Raw genomic sequence first — 13368 nt, 5'->3', positions numbered from 1 at the left:
GTACTCGAATACATCAAGCGGGTGCGTGTCGGTTGCAGCTAGAGCGTCGTACTCAACTCACATTCCCGAGCAGATGAACCGTCCGTTTGGCGCGGTGGATGTCTCTGCGAACCTCAAGGGCGCCGTCCCAAAGACCGCAACGCAGAAGATTCTTGTCGCTCTCGCAGAGAAGGGCGAACTCGTGCAGAAGACGTATGGTACGCCGCCCGCCCCTCTGTGCTGACCGGATACAGCATACATGCACTCGTGATGTCTTCGTGTTGATGCCCTGACGCTCGCTGGGGACAGGGAAGACGACATTCTTCGTCGCTAACCAGGCCAACCTTGAGGATATGCCTGCGGAGAAGCTCGCAGCGCTGGAGACCGAGTACAAGACCATCGAGGAGGACAACAAGGCCCTGGCAGGCGACGTCAGGGCTTCGTCGTCCGGTATTTTATGTCTTCGCTCACGCGCGCACCGTATTCACGATTGGCTCAAATAGAACTGGCCAAGCTTAGAAGCACGCCAACGGACGCGGAACTGGCTGTATCCCTCAACGAGGCCATCACTGTTGTAAGCTTGACTTGGGAACCACCATCCTTTGCACCCCCCTCATCGCTCCCAGAGGTTGCGTCGCTGACATGGGTGTGCTCGCTTACCTTTCGGGCTGCTTATATAGGTACAGAGAATTCGGGAACGACTGCGGCCCCTGCGCTCTGGCAAGACTCTTGTATCCGCGACCGAGCTTGCTCAACTAGACGCGGATTGGACAAAGTGGAGGGCCGAATGGGTTCGCCGCAAGAAGATATTCACAACGTGCGTGCTGTCGCCTCTCCTGATCTAGGTTTTGCGAAGTGTTCTTGCGTCCGCACTATCGGGGGCTCGAGCTCGGGATACGGGTTGTCCCTACGATCATGCTGAAGAACCCTGTGCCGCTGATTTCACACCCGCATAAAGATACGCGTATACCCCTTTCAGAGACCACATTCTGTCCGGATTGAGTCGAGGCCCTCTCTGTTCGGCAGGCATCTAGGCTGCCTCTATAGGAGCGTCTGTGCGCTACGAATGGAACAACTGACCGTGACTTCGGACAGCTTCTGGCAGCTTGCAACCGATTCGCTTCCGCCGCAAGAGGCACAGGACCTGGCCGACGACCTCGGAGTTGAACTCGACACGTCGGAACATGTTGGGATCGAACGCGGCCCTCTGTGCGCTCCTGCAAGCTCTCTGGGAAAACGGAGGAGATGAACGCGGGATTGAACATCGTTTTCTCAACGCTGTCGCATGTTATCGTGCCGCCCGGTGCCTGTTTGTCTAGTTGTGTTTCTGCTATATCATGTGTTATGCTCTGTTGTCGGCTCGCTGATGTATTTCTCGCTGTATCTGTTCTCTGGTGATGTAATTATCGTGCATGGGCTCCCGTTGGTGGAGCCGAATGGAGCAAGATCCTCGGAAAAGCTTATGTCGTGAGGCTCGCCCATCGCGACCGCTTCTGGGGACGTGACCGTGTGCTTGCCAAGCCCTTCGCATGGCCGCCCTCCGCCTCTAGCCAATTATGAGACAGAGATCGGCGGGTGGAGCCAAGAATAGCGCTGCGGTGGCTGGCACGGCCGGTTGGCGCCGTCTGAGTCTGAAAAGACCGCAAGGGAGAGGGTATATGAAGGAGCGTGCTGGCCTTGGTCGCCAGCCCATCTTCTCGTCCGTCCTTCTCCTCGAGGGCGTTGTTCCCTACCTCCCCTCCGACTAATCCTCCAACCTTTGTCTCAGTCTCGCCAACCATGTCCACAGTCGCTCTTTCCGCTCTTTTGGCCGCCGCGGCCCTGTCTGGTGCGCAAGCCCAGACGACGACGTCTATCGTCCCCCTCGTAGACCACACCTACGCCTACTCTAACCTCGTAAGTACTTTCCTGTAGTTGCAGTAGGCCTGCTTTGGTGACGACAGCGGTTGATTGTCATGACGTTCTCTAGCCCTACCAAGTCGAGCCTACAGGTGACATCCGTGGTAACCAGGAGGGTTACAACATTTGTAACTCTACGACGGAGAACCAGGAGTCATGGTGCCAGACTTTGGTCGTCAACACCATTGACGGTGCGTTACTGTTCCTTGTGTTAGTGGACTCAATTAATTGAGTATTCATGCAGACTTCTGCCTGTGGTCCTCGCCGACGCCCAACAACACCATCGGCGAGTCGGAGGCATACGAGGTCGCCTGGTGCTCGAAGAAGGGCCACGGTTCGCGTACCATGCCCGAGGGCACCCTTCAGGGTGTGCAATACCTTGTCACCTCCGCATACATCATGATCGTCGGTTTCGTCGACCAGACCCAGATCAACCTTGCACCTAATGACTATGGAGGTGAGCTTGACCCCCACGGTGCTGACTTGGTGAGTATTTCATGCAGTTTGCCGCCGTCTCGAGTGCGGATGTTGATGCTGCCTTACAGCTCGGTAACCCTATGGGTGCCATGGTGTACTCCAACCAATACCCCACTGGCAACACGAACAACAACTCCCTCTCCCAGGTGATCGAATGGACACAGTACGTATAAATAAAACTTTCATGGTGGGCCTTCGCTGACGGGTTTTGACAGGTTCATCGGGAGCGACACGTTCTGCATCAAGATTTGCAACCCCGACCAGACTGACGCCAACAACGTTGGTCTGTGCCAGAACATCTACGACGAGGTTGGCATTGGCTACAACTGCCCCAACGCTGCAAAGAACGGTACTTTCGAGGTCTGCGATGCTGAGCCGATGAGCCCCGTTGGCCAGTACGTTTCGAACGGTGTCACGACCACCTGGGTGCAGCCCTGGTCCGGTGTTGTCTCTGCTCCCTACACTCCCACCATCCCCTCCTCATCCAACTGCCGCACGTTCGCGTCGAGCGCTCTCTACACCGACATTGTTGTGCCCACCAACGCTGCGTCGGGCAGTGGTGCGTCTGCTACCCCGGCGCCCACGGGCACCGGCCGCGGCGGCTCCTCCGCTGGTGCTACCCGCACTGGCTCTGCTGGCGGCGCGAGCGCGACTGGCGCAGATGCAAACACGGGTGCTGCAGGTGCTCTTCGCGTGTCGGCGTTGGCGACCGTTGCTGGTGTCGCATTCGCGGTGATGTTCATGGCGTAAGGTAGTAGTGGTACATTGTGCTAGATCTACTTACGATATCATGATTTGTTGTACTCCGTGGAGGGGTCACGACGAGCGTCTCGCGTAATTCGAGTAGCAGAGGACAGTCGTTACGTTGTTTACCACGTTCCTCGTCCTCCCCTTTTGTTTCTGGGCTGTAGGAACGGACTACAGTTTACTTGGGTAATTGATGCGCTTGTTGGGTGCACTTATCTGCCTAATACCCTTGGATTATAATACCAGTTTTTTTGTTGCAATGTCCGTCTGCGAGTGAGATCATGAATGGATTAAGTAAGGCAGCCGACTCGGGGCGCGTATAGCATTGCGGCACCGACCGCGCGCCGTTAATTATAGTCGTACGCCGGCTTGCACTCCGCCCCCATCCTCGTCCGTCCCTCCGTCGTCGCCCCTCCTCACCACGCCCACCAGCAGCCCATGGTCGCTGTCGCCAAGAAGCAACGCCTCAAGCTAGGCCGCGCCCTCAAGACCGCCGCCCGTCTGCCTGCGCGCGTGTCGGGCGGCCGCGGCAGCGGCAGGAACACCTACTCCCCGCTGTCCGGTGAGGTCCCCGTCGTGTACCTCCGCGTACAGGTCCTCGGCTGCACCAACCTCGTCGCCAAGGACAAGCACGGTACCAGCGATCCGTGCGTCTCTCCCGCTCTCCGCACATCTACGCCAACACTGACTCCCAAGCCGGCTGCCGGCCTGACCGCCTCATGCCTCCTCATCCAGATTCGTCGTCGTATCGCTGCTCCGGGATCGCCACCAGACCCCAGTCGTCAAGCGCACGCTCAGCCCGACCTATCCGCCCAAGGACGCGACCTTCGCCTTCCCTATCTATCTCTCGCTCGCCGATCGCCTCGGTGTCGTTGAGTTCGTCGTATGGGGAAAGGATGTCCTTCTGCGCAAGGACTATCTGGGCGAGGCCAACGTCCCTCTCGAGGACTGGTTCCGTGATGGAAACGCGTTTGCCTTTGACGATCCTGCCAACAAGGTGCGTCGTGTGCCACGAACAATCTATTGCAGAGTGAAAGGCAGGTGTATCCACGCGAGGCTTGCATATCAAGTTGTACTGCTGCAGAGTTAAAGGCGGAGTGAAGGGTGTGCCTAGTCTTGTGCTCCCTGTCTCAGGGAGGCGGAAAGCAACCTTGGTGGTTTTCCCAGCAGAAGCCGCCTATTCAGATTGGTATTCGAGGAAGGTGTACGGGAAGATTTACTGGTGCTGTCGCACCTCCAGACGCCTGAGCGCGGTGTAGGCACGGTGTTTGACTCTTGCATAGCATGAAAGGGGCACGTCTTTGTTTTGGGAACTTGACTTTGCATGGGTGTTGCGAGCACGCTGCCCATGACAGCACAGCACTATAATGTGCCTGCACACTGCGTCATAGAGATGTCTTCCACTGTCTGAATCTATTGCGCCTGCGGCGCTTATGCGCTGCCTTTCACTTCGCCTTTGAAGGCTGCCTTGTTCTGCAGGCCCTTCGCGGTTTTCGCTACTAGTTGCGATGCATACTATATCTGTACTGAACGGTCTGCTTACAGCCGATCACGGTTTCCATTGTGTCGACGAGGTCCACTGCCCCAGCGTCGGGGTCGATTCAGGTCAAGCTGGGCTTCGTGCCTTCGCCTGACCACCCACACGTAGTAGACTACAGCGAGATATTCTCAGAACTTGTCAAGCGGTCACGCCCGAGTCTCGTCTCCGCACCCCCTGTATGTGCCTCTTTCGCTTGCACAAGTCATACACTGATGCACAGCATCTTAGACAGAGGGCATTGGCACGATCCGCTCGCACCAAATGGGCCCCGAATATCAAGATGACGGTCTAACATCTGACGAGGGTGAGACAAGCGATGACGAAGAAGACGATGTCCCCGCCCTCGCGCAGCTTTACATCCCGCCAATCCCATCTGAGCTGCCGCTTGCCGCGCCGCAAGCGTCACCGGCCATTACCCCCACGCCTGCCATGCATACCCCCAAAGCAGCTGCCGTGAACGCAGCCGCCACCGCCAGCGATACCCCCGTGACGCCTACGCAGCCATCGCCCACGAGCGCAAAGACACCCGTGGCACCCAAGCCGCCATCGCCGTCGTTCAAGAACATTCCAAAGATCTTCCCGCGACGCTCGACATCGGGCAAGCTACCTAACCATGAGTCGCCGCTGCCCAGTCCGGGGATGTCGAGCTCGGCGAGCTCGCCAGGGAATCTGTCACCGTCGGTGCACGGGACAATGTCTGCGGCATCAACGCCCGTTGCGCGACCGTCCCTGGCCCCTCGGGCCAAGTTCCGCAGGTCGTGGGGCGGGCGGAAGCAGAACGCTTTCAACTTCTCGGCGGAGAACGATATCCTCGGGATCGTCATGCTCGAGATTCACAGCGCGAGCGACCTGCCGAAACTCAAGAACAGTATGCCTTTTCGGTACCCATGAGGTGTGCCTGCTGACCATATTGCCAGTGACACGGATGGGGTGGGACATGGACCCGTTCGTGGTGGTCTCGTTCGGGAAGAAGGTCTTCAGGACGCGCGTCATCCGGCATTCCCTTAATCCGACTTGGGACGAGAAGCTGTTGTTTCACGTGCGGCGGTACGAGACGACGTTCAATGTGCAGCTGACGGTGCTCGACTGGGACAAGCTCTCGTCGAACGACCACGTCGGCGACGCGAGCTTCAGCGTGTCCGAGCTGCTCGCGAACGCGCCGCAGAAGGACGAGGAGACGGGCCTGTACCCGCATGATGTCGACGGCCTACACGCGATGCAGGACTTCCAGCTGTCGCTCACGACGGCCAAGGAGATGGCATGGGAGGCGAAGCATAAGCCTGTGCTTAGCGTACGGTGCGTCGCCCTTTGCAGCAGAGAGAGCATACAGACTGACGAGGGCACGGTTAGAGCAAAGTATCAGCCGTACGACGCGCTGAGGCAGCGCTTCTGGAGGCAATACCTGAAGCAGTATGACCCAGACGACGCCAACGCGCTTTCGCACGTCGAGCTCACGTCGATGCTCGACTCGCTCGGCTCCACCCTCTCGCGCGACACTGTCAACTCGTTCTTCACGCGCTTTGGTAAGAGTCCACGTGAAGACTTCCTCACGATTGACGAGGCAATTCAGTGCCTCGAGACGGAGCTCTGTCGCCCGCGTAGCGAAAAGAAACTCATTGACCCGGAGGACAACGCGTTCGACTCGAGCGCGCCCGTTACGCCCGCTGCAATCGCGGGCAACGGCTTCGAGCACCAGCTCACGCTGAACCTCGACAAACTCGATTTTGCCGGCCCCCCTCTGGTCATTCCAGGCCTCAATATTGTGTCGGACAGCGATCTCGTGCACAAGCCCGCCCCGCCATTACCGCACGCGACCGAGCCGATGCAGCAGCCCATCACGGATGTCGCGCACTTCCCAACGTCTCATTCGGTGCCCAACCTACCAGGGTCGGGAGCGCTCACGCGTCAGGGGTCCGACTCATCCTCTGACCAGGAAGACTCGTCGGGCTCGAATGGCTCGCCGTTGGGAATGGCGTCGACTTCAGCGTCGACGTCAGGCTCGAGCGCGCCCAAGACGACGGACGACTTGTTTGAGCGCGTGATCAACATCAAGGCGTGTCCGCTGTGTCACCGACCGCGGCTGAACTCGAAGGCGGAAGTCGACATCGTGACACACGTCGCCATCTGCGCGAGCCAGGACTGGTCAACCGTGGACCGGATCATGGTGAGCAACTTCGTGACGGCGAGCCAGGCGCAGCGGAAGTGGTACACAAAAGTCATCACGAAGGTGTCCAGCGGTAACTACAAGCTTGGCGCAGTGAGTTGCTTACGGCGTCTTCGTCTATCGCGTAAATCTGACATCCCAACGCAGAATTCCGCAAACATCATTGTCCAGAATCGGCTTACTGGACAGCTGGAAGAAGAGAAGATGCAGGTGTACGTACGGCTAGGCATTCGACTGCTCTACAAGGTGCGTGGATGTTGGCTAGTGTCATAGAGCCTTTGTGTTAAAGCTGCCTCGTGCAGGGCTGGAAGAGCCGGATGGAAGGCGCGCGAGGTCAGCGAGACTTGCTGTATCGTCCTGGCTGTCGTTGACAGTCACGTAGCACGGCGTCTCCTGAAGTCTATGTCGATCAAGCAAGGCAATAAGTACGATTCCACCGAATCCGCGAAGGAGATCCCGACGTTCATTGCGTTCCACAACCTCAATGTCGACGAGATTGCAGAGCCGTTGAGATCGTTCAGTAAGTACTGATCGCTACCACACATTGGCCATAGCTAACGTATCCGCATCAGAAACCTTCAATCAGTTCTTCTACAGGTAGATTGGGATGGTGCTGCAACTATTATCATGTTGACGCTTATGTTTCGCTAGGAAGCTGAAGCCAGGTGCAAGGCTGACAGAGTGCCCCGACGATCCGTGTCGGCTTGTCAGCGGGGCAGACTGCCGACTGATGGTATTCGAAACCGTGAATGAGGCAACTCGACTATGGATCAAGGGTCGAGAGTTCACGGTTGCGCGATTGCTTGGAGAGCGCTATCGCTCAGAATGGGATCACTATGCCGGCGGCGCTCTGTGCATATTTCGGTTAGCCCCACAGGACTATCATCGCTTTCACTCGCCAGTAGACGGGACGATCGGGCCAATGTCGTACATTGCAGGAGAATATTATACTGTCAACGTGAGTTGGGTCTCGTTCGCTAGGAATACACGTTGAACATGTTTGAGTTTCTAGCCCCAAGCAATACGTACTGCGCTCGACGTCTACGGCGAGAACGTAAGAAAGGTCGTGCCTATCGACAGTCCGCAATTTGGTCGGGTCATGGCTGTCTGCATCGGAGCGATGATGGTTGGAAGTATCATGACGACGGTTCACAATGGCGACGAGGTGAAGCGAGGGCAAGAGCTTGGATACTTTGCTTTTGGTAAATCTTGTTGTCTGAGATTGTTGCAGCGGCATAGCTGACTTCGTGGATCTCGTGCGCTTAGGAGGTTCGACCATTGTCGTTTTATTCGAGAAGGGAGTGGTTGAATGGGACGAAGATCTTCTCATCAATAGCCGGGCATGTTTAGAAACGCTCGTACGTGTTGGAATGGGTATCGGACGCAGGCGACACACATCATTGTCGGACTCTCGTCACGCTATTTGATTATCTTTCTGCTATAACGTGACGTGCACTCACTTGGATGGATATCTACTGTCAAGAAAGGGAATAGCAATCCGTACTGTAACATATCATTGTCTAGTCGATTTATCGCAAGCACTTCGATATACAAGCTCAATGCAAGCCATCCTCATCTTCTAAAAGGGCACTGGTGATCGGTTCCATCTGAACGGCACACGTCAGGAGGTATCTGCGGCGCTGAAATAGATGGTCGAATTACAACATGCAACCTTGCATTACCGTGCGAATGCCTACACAGCATACGACACATGCACATGCCCAGCAGTGCATGATGACATCTGGTCTCATGGCCCTTTTGTGGTCGCATCGCAAGCTCACAACGGACGCACAAGGTAGCAAATCCGGCTTTCCATCAGGCGTCCATTACTTACGAGCGCTGGCCCTGCAGCGACACGAGGACGAGGGCAGCTGGCTCCGAAACATCACCGCCCTCCGAGATAGGTGACTGCGGAAACAAAATGGCCGACGCTTCCTCGGTATAAGTACCTACGCTAGGGGTCTTGGGATTTCCTCTTACCCCAAAGCTAAGCGCTGCTAAGGGCTCCACGATGCCGACACAGAAAGGCCTCATCCTCCCTTCCAAGCAGGGTGCCTTCCGCGTAGACACCATCCCGATCCCAAAACCCGGATCTGGCGAGATTCTCATCAAGGTCGCTGCTACGGCGCTGAATCCGGTCGACTGGAAGATTCAAGCATACGGCGCTATCATCACACATTACCCCGCGATCCTTGGTAGTGATATCGCCGGCACCGTCGAGGCGCTGGGGCCAGGTGTTACAGGGTTTGCGAGCGGCGATCGAGTGTGAGTCAAGCTTGGTTTGAGTTAGGTAGAGCTTAGATCACAACGTACTGTAGGATTACGCAGGGAATGTTGAATGTCAACGAGCATGCAAGCTTTCAACAATATACACTCGGATATGCAGACGTGACTACTCAAGTGAGTTTGCGTTATTTTAACATCGCCCTACGAACAGAAGCGACCGAGGTCAGATCCCGGACGACGTATCCTTCGAAGAAGCGGCGACAATCCCCCTCGCACTCGCGACAGCGGCGCTAGGGCTGTTCAACAAGCACACTCCAGAAAAGAGTGCTGGACTAGTCCCCCCGTGGACAGAGGACGGACGCGGTCTATATGAGGATGAGCCATTGATGGTTTTTGGCGGCTCCAGCTCCGTGGGCCAATATGGTCAGTCCTCAGACACTCTTTGAAGTCTATCGTACCTGATCATGCCCCCAAGTTATTCAGCTCGCCGTGCTCGCAGGGTTCTCACCCATAATCGCGACGGCCTCACCGCAAAATGCAGACTACTTACTCGAGCTCGGGGCCACCCATGTGATCGACCGCCACCTTTCTGCAGATGAGACTCTCGAAGAAGTATCGGCGATCACCACAGCACCGATCGAGACTATTTACGACGCCGTAGCCATCCCGGAGACGCAGAATCTAGCATACGACCTTCTCGCTCCAGGGGGGTGTCTCGTTCTGGTGCTTGGGGACGCTATTGACAAGAAAAAGAAAAGATCCGATAAGCGTGTCGTGCAGGTAAGCGGAAATACGAACACACCAGATGCAAATCGGAGGCTCGGAAGAAGCCTCTATTCCGAGCTCACTGTGTTGCTGGAAGATGGCGATATCCAGGTCAGTATCTCCTCTAAGTGGTCCAATGCAGCAAGCTGACCGAAAGAACAGGGAAATCTCGTCGAAGTATTGCCAGATGGTTTGGAGGGCATCATTGGAGGCTTGGCGAGACTCAGGCAAGGTGTTAGCAATGTCAAGCTTGTCGCCCATCCCCAGGAGACGGAATGAATGGGGCGTATGTGAGTGACAAGCTAACGAAGATCTGTGGGTGGACATCGCTGGGCGTCACGACATTTCTTCTTCATATGGTACATCGGAGATAGCGTATTTGGATAGTTGGGATTTGCTTGAGATGCCGTGACAGCTCGTTCTAACCTTCTCCCGCTATCTTTTTTGGTCCTAGTCTTGGGCTGTTTGCCATCGTCTTCATGTATTAACTTTGACTGTTCGCCGTCGTCTCCTGTCATCCAAACCGGAATGGAGGGAAAGCTACACTTGTCATCGGAGTCGCTCAGATACTGGCACGTGAATGAGCTATATAAGCCATTGTTGCCACAATGTGGCGTCTCGTCCTCGAGCTTTAAACCGAATACACACCTGGCATCAGAACGCAAATATCTCGTTAACTTTGGGAAATGTCCGCAGAAGCGCAATCTTCCGCGTCCTCTGAAGACCATGAACACAAGTGGATCGTCATGACTACCTCGGGTCCGGAACGCATCATGAGCACACTCGGTTTGGGTCCAAAGAGACGACGTAATCGCTGGGGGGATACCGAAAGAGTGAGCTACATACATTTCCAGCGCATCGTGAAATCTAAAGCATTGTAGGACATTGATGCAGCGGTTACTGCTGTGGCATATGCTGCAATGAAGAACACAGAAGAGTGGCACAAGTTAGTACATCGCGGAGTAATCGATAGACTATGTGAAATGGTTACAAAGCATGTTCCAATGCCGAAGACTCCCGAAGAAGACGGGAAGCTAGGAGCAGTGGAACAGGTAGATAATGGAGACGCAGACTCCATGTCCTGATTCTCATATCTTTGAAGCAGGAATCCTCTACTTACTTTGGCCCTTTGGAGGCTCTTTGCAATGCGGCCTTCACGATGCCGGATGTGCTAAGACCTACCGATCTCATATTAATAAATACACTCCGGAGGACTTGGAATGACATGATGAAGCATGTCCGTCATCACTGCTCAAACGTCGTGCGGAATCGTCTCACGACTTCGTTATTAGTTATGGAACAACCCGCAGAACACGTTGATGAAAGGGGACATACACGTTCGTGAGCGCAGAGTCATTCCGCAGCTCATCATGCGCTTTGTGACCATCGACCCGACCTTCTTGAGGTATCTTCCAGTCCCTCCGTTGTGCTGCCCCGCTCATCAATCCATCTTCTTTTGCTGTACTCTGCAGCGTTATAGATGATGACGCTGATCTTACGATATCCCTTCTCACTCGTTACTTCATGCATGCGACTACTAGCGACGATGGAGGAGATATAACTCGCACTCTCATAGAGCTTGTATCACCCGGGACCCCAGCGCTTGCTACATACCGCGACACATATCCAGCCCCCACGAACGCCCTAACACGTATGGTTCGCGGCGCAAGCTCTATCGAGCAGATTCTCGCCAAAACCGCCGTACATTTTGCCACGCTTCCGCCAGAGGGCGCAGCCATTATGCCTGAGTTTATAATGCATATGTACCTCCTCGCAAAAGCGCAGCAGCCTGCATTTATCCCCAAGTTCTGGCGCTCGTCTGGGCTATGGGCGCACTTGTTCGCCACAATGCGCAAGGCCACGAAAGAGGCACCGCTCGGTGCACAACATGAATTTCCGTGGGACAGCTTTTTCCTTCCTGTCCTTGGTGTCGCTGGAGACATCTTCTCGGACTGCTGGGAGAATGGCCGAAGTGAGATCTGCTCACTTCTTGCCCTCTGGGTGCGAACGGATTTCTTTGGCGCCATCGACGCCGCGCTCCCACGTTGCGTAACTCATGTACGGGTCACTAGTACGTACTTCATCGTCTTTCTCTACCGTTATCACTCACCTGCTTGCGTTCTACAGGGCAGCTGTGCCGCATTCTCGCTCACGTGCATGGGATGTTGGAAGACCCTTCGGTCATTGAGCTCTTACGTCCAGAGCTCCCTCGTCCGCGCGCATTGCGCGCGCTTGTTGAACAAGCGTTTGCTCCCGATGGACAGCCACGAGAGAAGGTTGGACCACGCGTTGTAAACAATGAGGTAGTCCCCGAGGAGTCTTGGGACCGGTCCGCCTGGGATCTCCTGTACAGGCTTCAGGTGGCTTGTGTGGATCCGAATGCCTGCTCTAGGAGGTCGTGTACAAAGTTGGCGTTGGTGCGTTGCGAACAGTGCGATGACACGTTGTATTGTGGGCCAGCCTGCCGTACCAAGTGGGTCTCGGAGTTGCTAGTCTTAGGCGTCGCTGATCAAATTGTTGTAGGGACCGAAAAGAGCATCGACTGCTTTGTGGGCTTAAAGTGCACAGAATATCCGACTCCCCTGGAAATGCAACGGTGTCGCTTCCGCCGATCTAGATACCTTCGCTTGTTCGAGGATCCTGTAGGTAACAAGATTTACACAATAACCCACACGATGAAGCCAATGGAATATTCGACTTATCACTATGTGCGGATGTCTGCAATATGCAAGATTTTCTGTTGGCGGCCTATGAAAATCTCGCAAAAGTCAACCAGACCGCACAGATGCGTCTTGACAATGGCAGCTACGTCTTATTGTGATCAATCGCAATTCCCGCTCGACATGTCAGCATAGCGACACGGCTGGAATTGGCGAGAGACTTACTCGTAGTAAGGTAGCGGGAGTGACTGACGTTCCGTTCCGTTGCGCAACGTGACATTGACCGAAGTTCACTAGATCTCGCAGCCACCTGCGCCATTTTTGCCTGGATGCGCAAGCACTTGTTCTGGGCCCCGTTGACTGTTTGGTGCCTGATGCGTCTGGTGATCTCGCAAGTCCTTTGCGCTTAGTGTGACCGCGTTATCGAAGGCGACTCAAGCCATAGTCAGGAGTTTGACGCCGCCTAGTGGAAGCAGATTTTCTGGCGTAAGCGTAAGCAGAGTGCGCTGATAAATCATGTAGGCATTGTACAAATTGCGAACCATGCTGTTGTTGCGCGACATCATAGTTTTCTGGACATGGTAACTTACTCGGGACAATGTCAGTGCCGGCAGCAGCGTGGGTAAGTCGCCAAAATGCTGAAATAGCAAGGAATAGTCGCATGCAATGCTTACGATAGTGAACAGGCGGCCTTCATTCCCACTTCGACTTGAGCTCGAATGTCCACCAGAAACTCGCTGATATTGCATGGATAATCATGTCTATAAACAATGAAGGCAGTATCAGCAACAGGCAACGGCTAGACGATCAGGGCGGCCGAAAACGGGTCCGCAAGCCTCAGTGGCCAGGAATCTTGGGATTTAGAGAGAAACGGAGAGAAGATACTAGATACCACGTCGGCTTGAGTTGAC

The 13368-nt window shown here is 55.2% G+C and overlaps 6 protein-coding genes across 6 annotated transcripts; all 6 read left to right on the top strand.

The window, feature by feature from the left end:
- Positions 1–73: 73 nt before the first annotated feature.
- Positions 74–1228, top strand: POSPLADRAFT_1156305 (hypothetical protein; the record flags this gene model as incomplete). Its single annotated transcript, XM_024487059.1, has 5 exons — positions 74–197; positions 289–429; positions 483–553; positions 660–805; positions 1075–1228. 5 exons carry the CDS (start codon positions 74–76, stop codon positions 1226–1228), a joined length of 636 nt encoding a protein of 211 aa, XP_024334336.1.
- A 447-nt stretch (positions 1229–1675) lies between these two features.
- Positions 1676–3366, top strand: POSPLADRAFT_1185529 (hypothetical protein). Its single transcript, XM_024489153.1, has 5 exons — positions 1676–1875; positions 1949–2069; positions 2123–2364; positions 2424–2518; positions 2571–3366. Exons 1-5 carry the CDS (start codon positions 1759–1761, stop codon positions 3103–3105), a joined length of 1110 nt encoding a protein of 369 aa, XP_024334335.1. The 5' UTR covers positions 1676–1758; the 3' UTR covers positions 3106–3366.
- Positions 3367–3838: 472 nt separating this feature from the next.
- On the top strand, positions 3839–4926 carry POSPLADRAFT_1156110 (hypothetical protein; the record flags this gene model as incomplete). The annotated part of the gene is made up of 2 exons (XM_024487031.1): positions 3839–4099; positions 4648–4926. Coding segments are annotated over 2 exons (540 nt in total), but the record flags the coding sequence as incomplete, so codon positions are not given.
- Positions 4927–5464: 538 nt separating this feature from the next.
- POSPLADRAFT_1156065 (hypothetical protein) lies at positions 5465–8233 on the top strand (the record flags this gene model as incomplete). The annotated part of the gene is made up of 11 exons (XM_024487026.1): positions 5465–5510; positions 5560–5938; positions 5993–6604; positions 6647–6899; positions 6954–7052; positions 7109–7139; positions 7189–7326; positions 7379–7403; positions 7458–7764; positions 7819–8008; positions 8073–8233. The coding sequence occupies 11 exons, from the start codon at positions 5465–5467 to the stop codon at positions 8231–8233; spliced, it is 2241 nt and encodes a 746-aa protein (XP_024334333.1).
- Positions 8234–8817: 584 nt separating this feature from the next.
- On the top strand, positions 8818–10314 carry POSPLADRAFT_1071546 (hypothetical protein; the record flags this gene model as incomplete). The annotated part of the gene is made up of 5 exons (XM_024482451.1): positions 8818–9071; positions 9125–9206; positions 9260–9455; positions 9508–9908; positions 9960–10314. The coding sequence occupies 5 exons, from the start codon at positions 8818–8820 to the stop codon at positions 10074–10076; spliced, it is 1050 nt and encodes a 349-aa protein (XP_024334332.1). The 3' UTR covers positions 10077–10314.
- Positions 10315–10483: 169 nt separating this feature from the next.
- On the top strand, positions 10484–13367 carry POSPLADRAFT_1036635 (hypothetical protein; the record flags this gene model as incomplete). The annotated part of the gene is made up of 11 exons (XM_024477159.1): positions 10484–10630; positions 10679–10849; positions 10903–11034; positions 11090–11202; positions 11270–11868; positions 11925–12157; positions 12190–12214; positions 12258–12439; positions 12854–12949; positions 13026–13079; positions 13188–13367. The coding sequence occupies 11 exons, from the start codon at positions 10484–10486 to the stop codon at positions 13365–13367; spliced, it is 1932 nt and encodes a 643-aa protein (XP_024334331.1).
- Position 13368: the final 1 nt, after the last annotated feature.

This window comes from Postia placenta (assembly GCF_002117355.1).
Source record: "Postia placenta MAD-698-R-SB12 unplaced genomic scaffold POSPLAscaffold_17, whole genome shotgun sequence".
NCBI lineage: Eukaryota > Fungi > Basidiomycota > Agaricomycetes > Polyporales > Adustoporiaceae > Rhodonia > Rhodonia placenta.
This window is presented reverse-complemented; position numbering and strand designations above follow the sequence as displayed.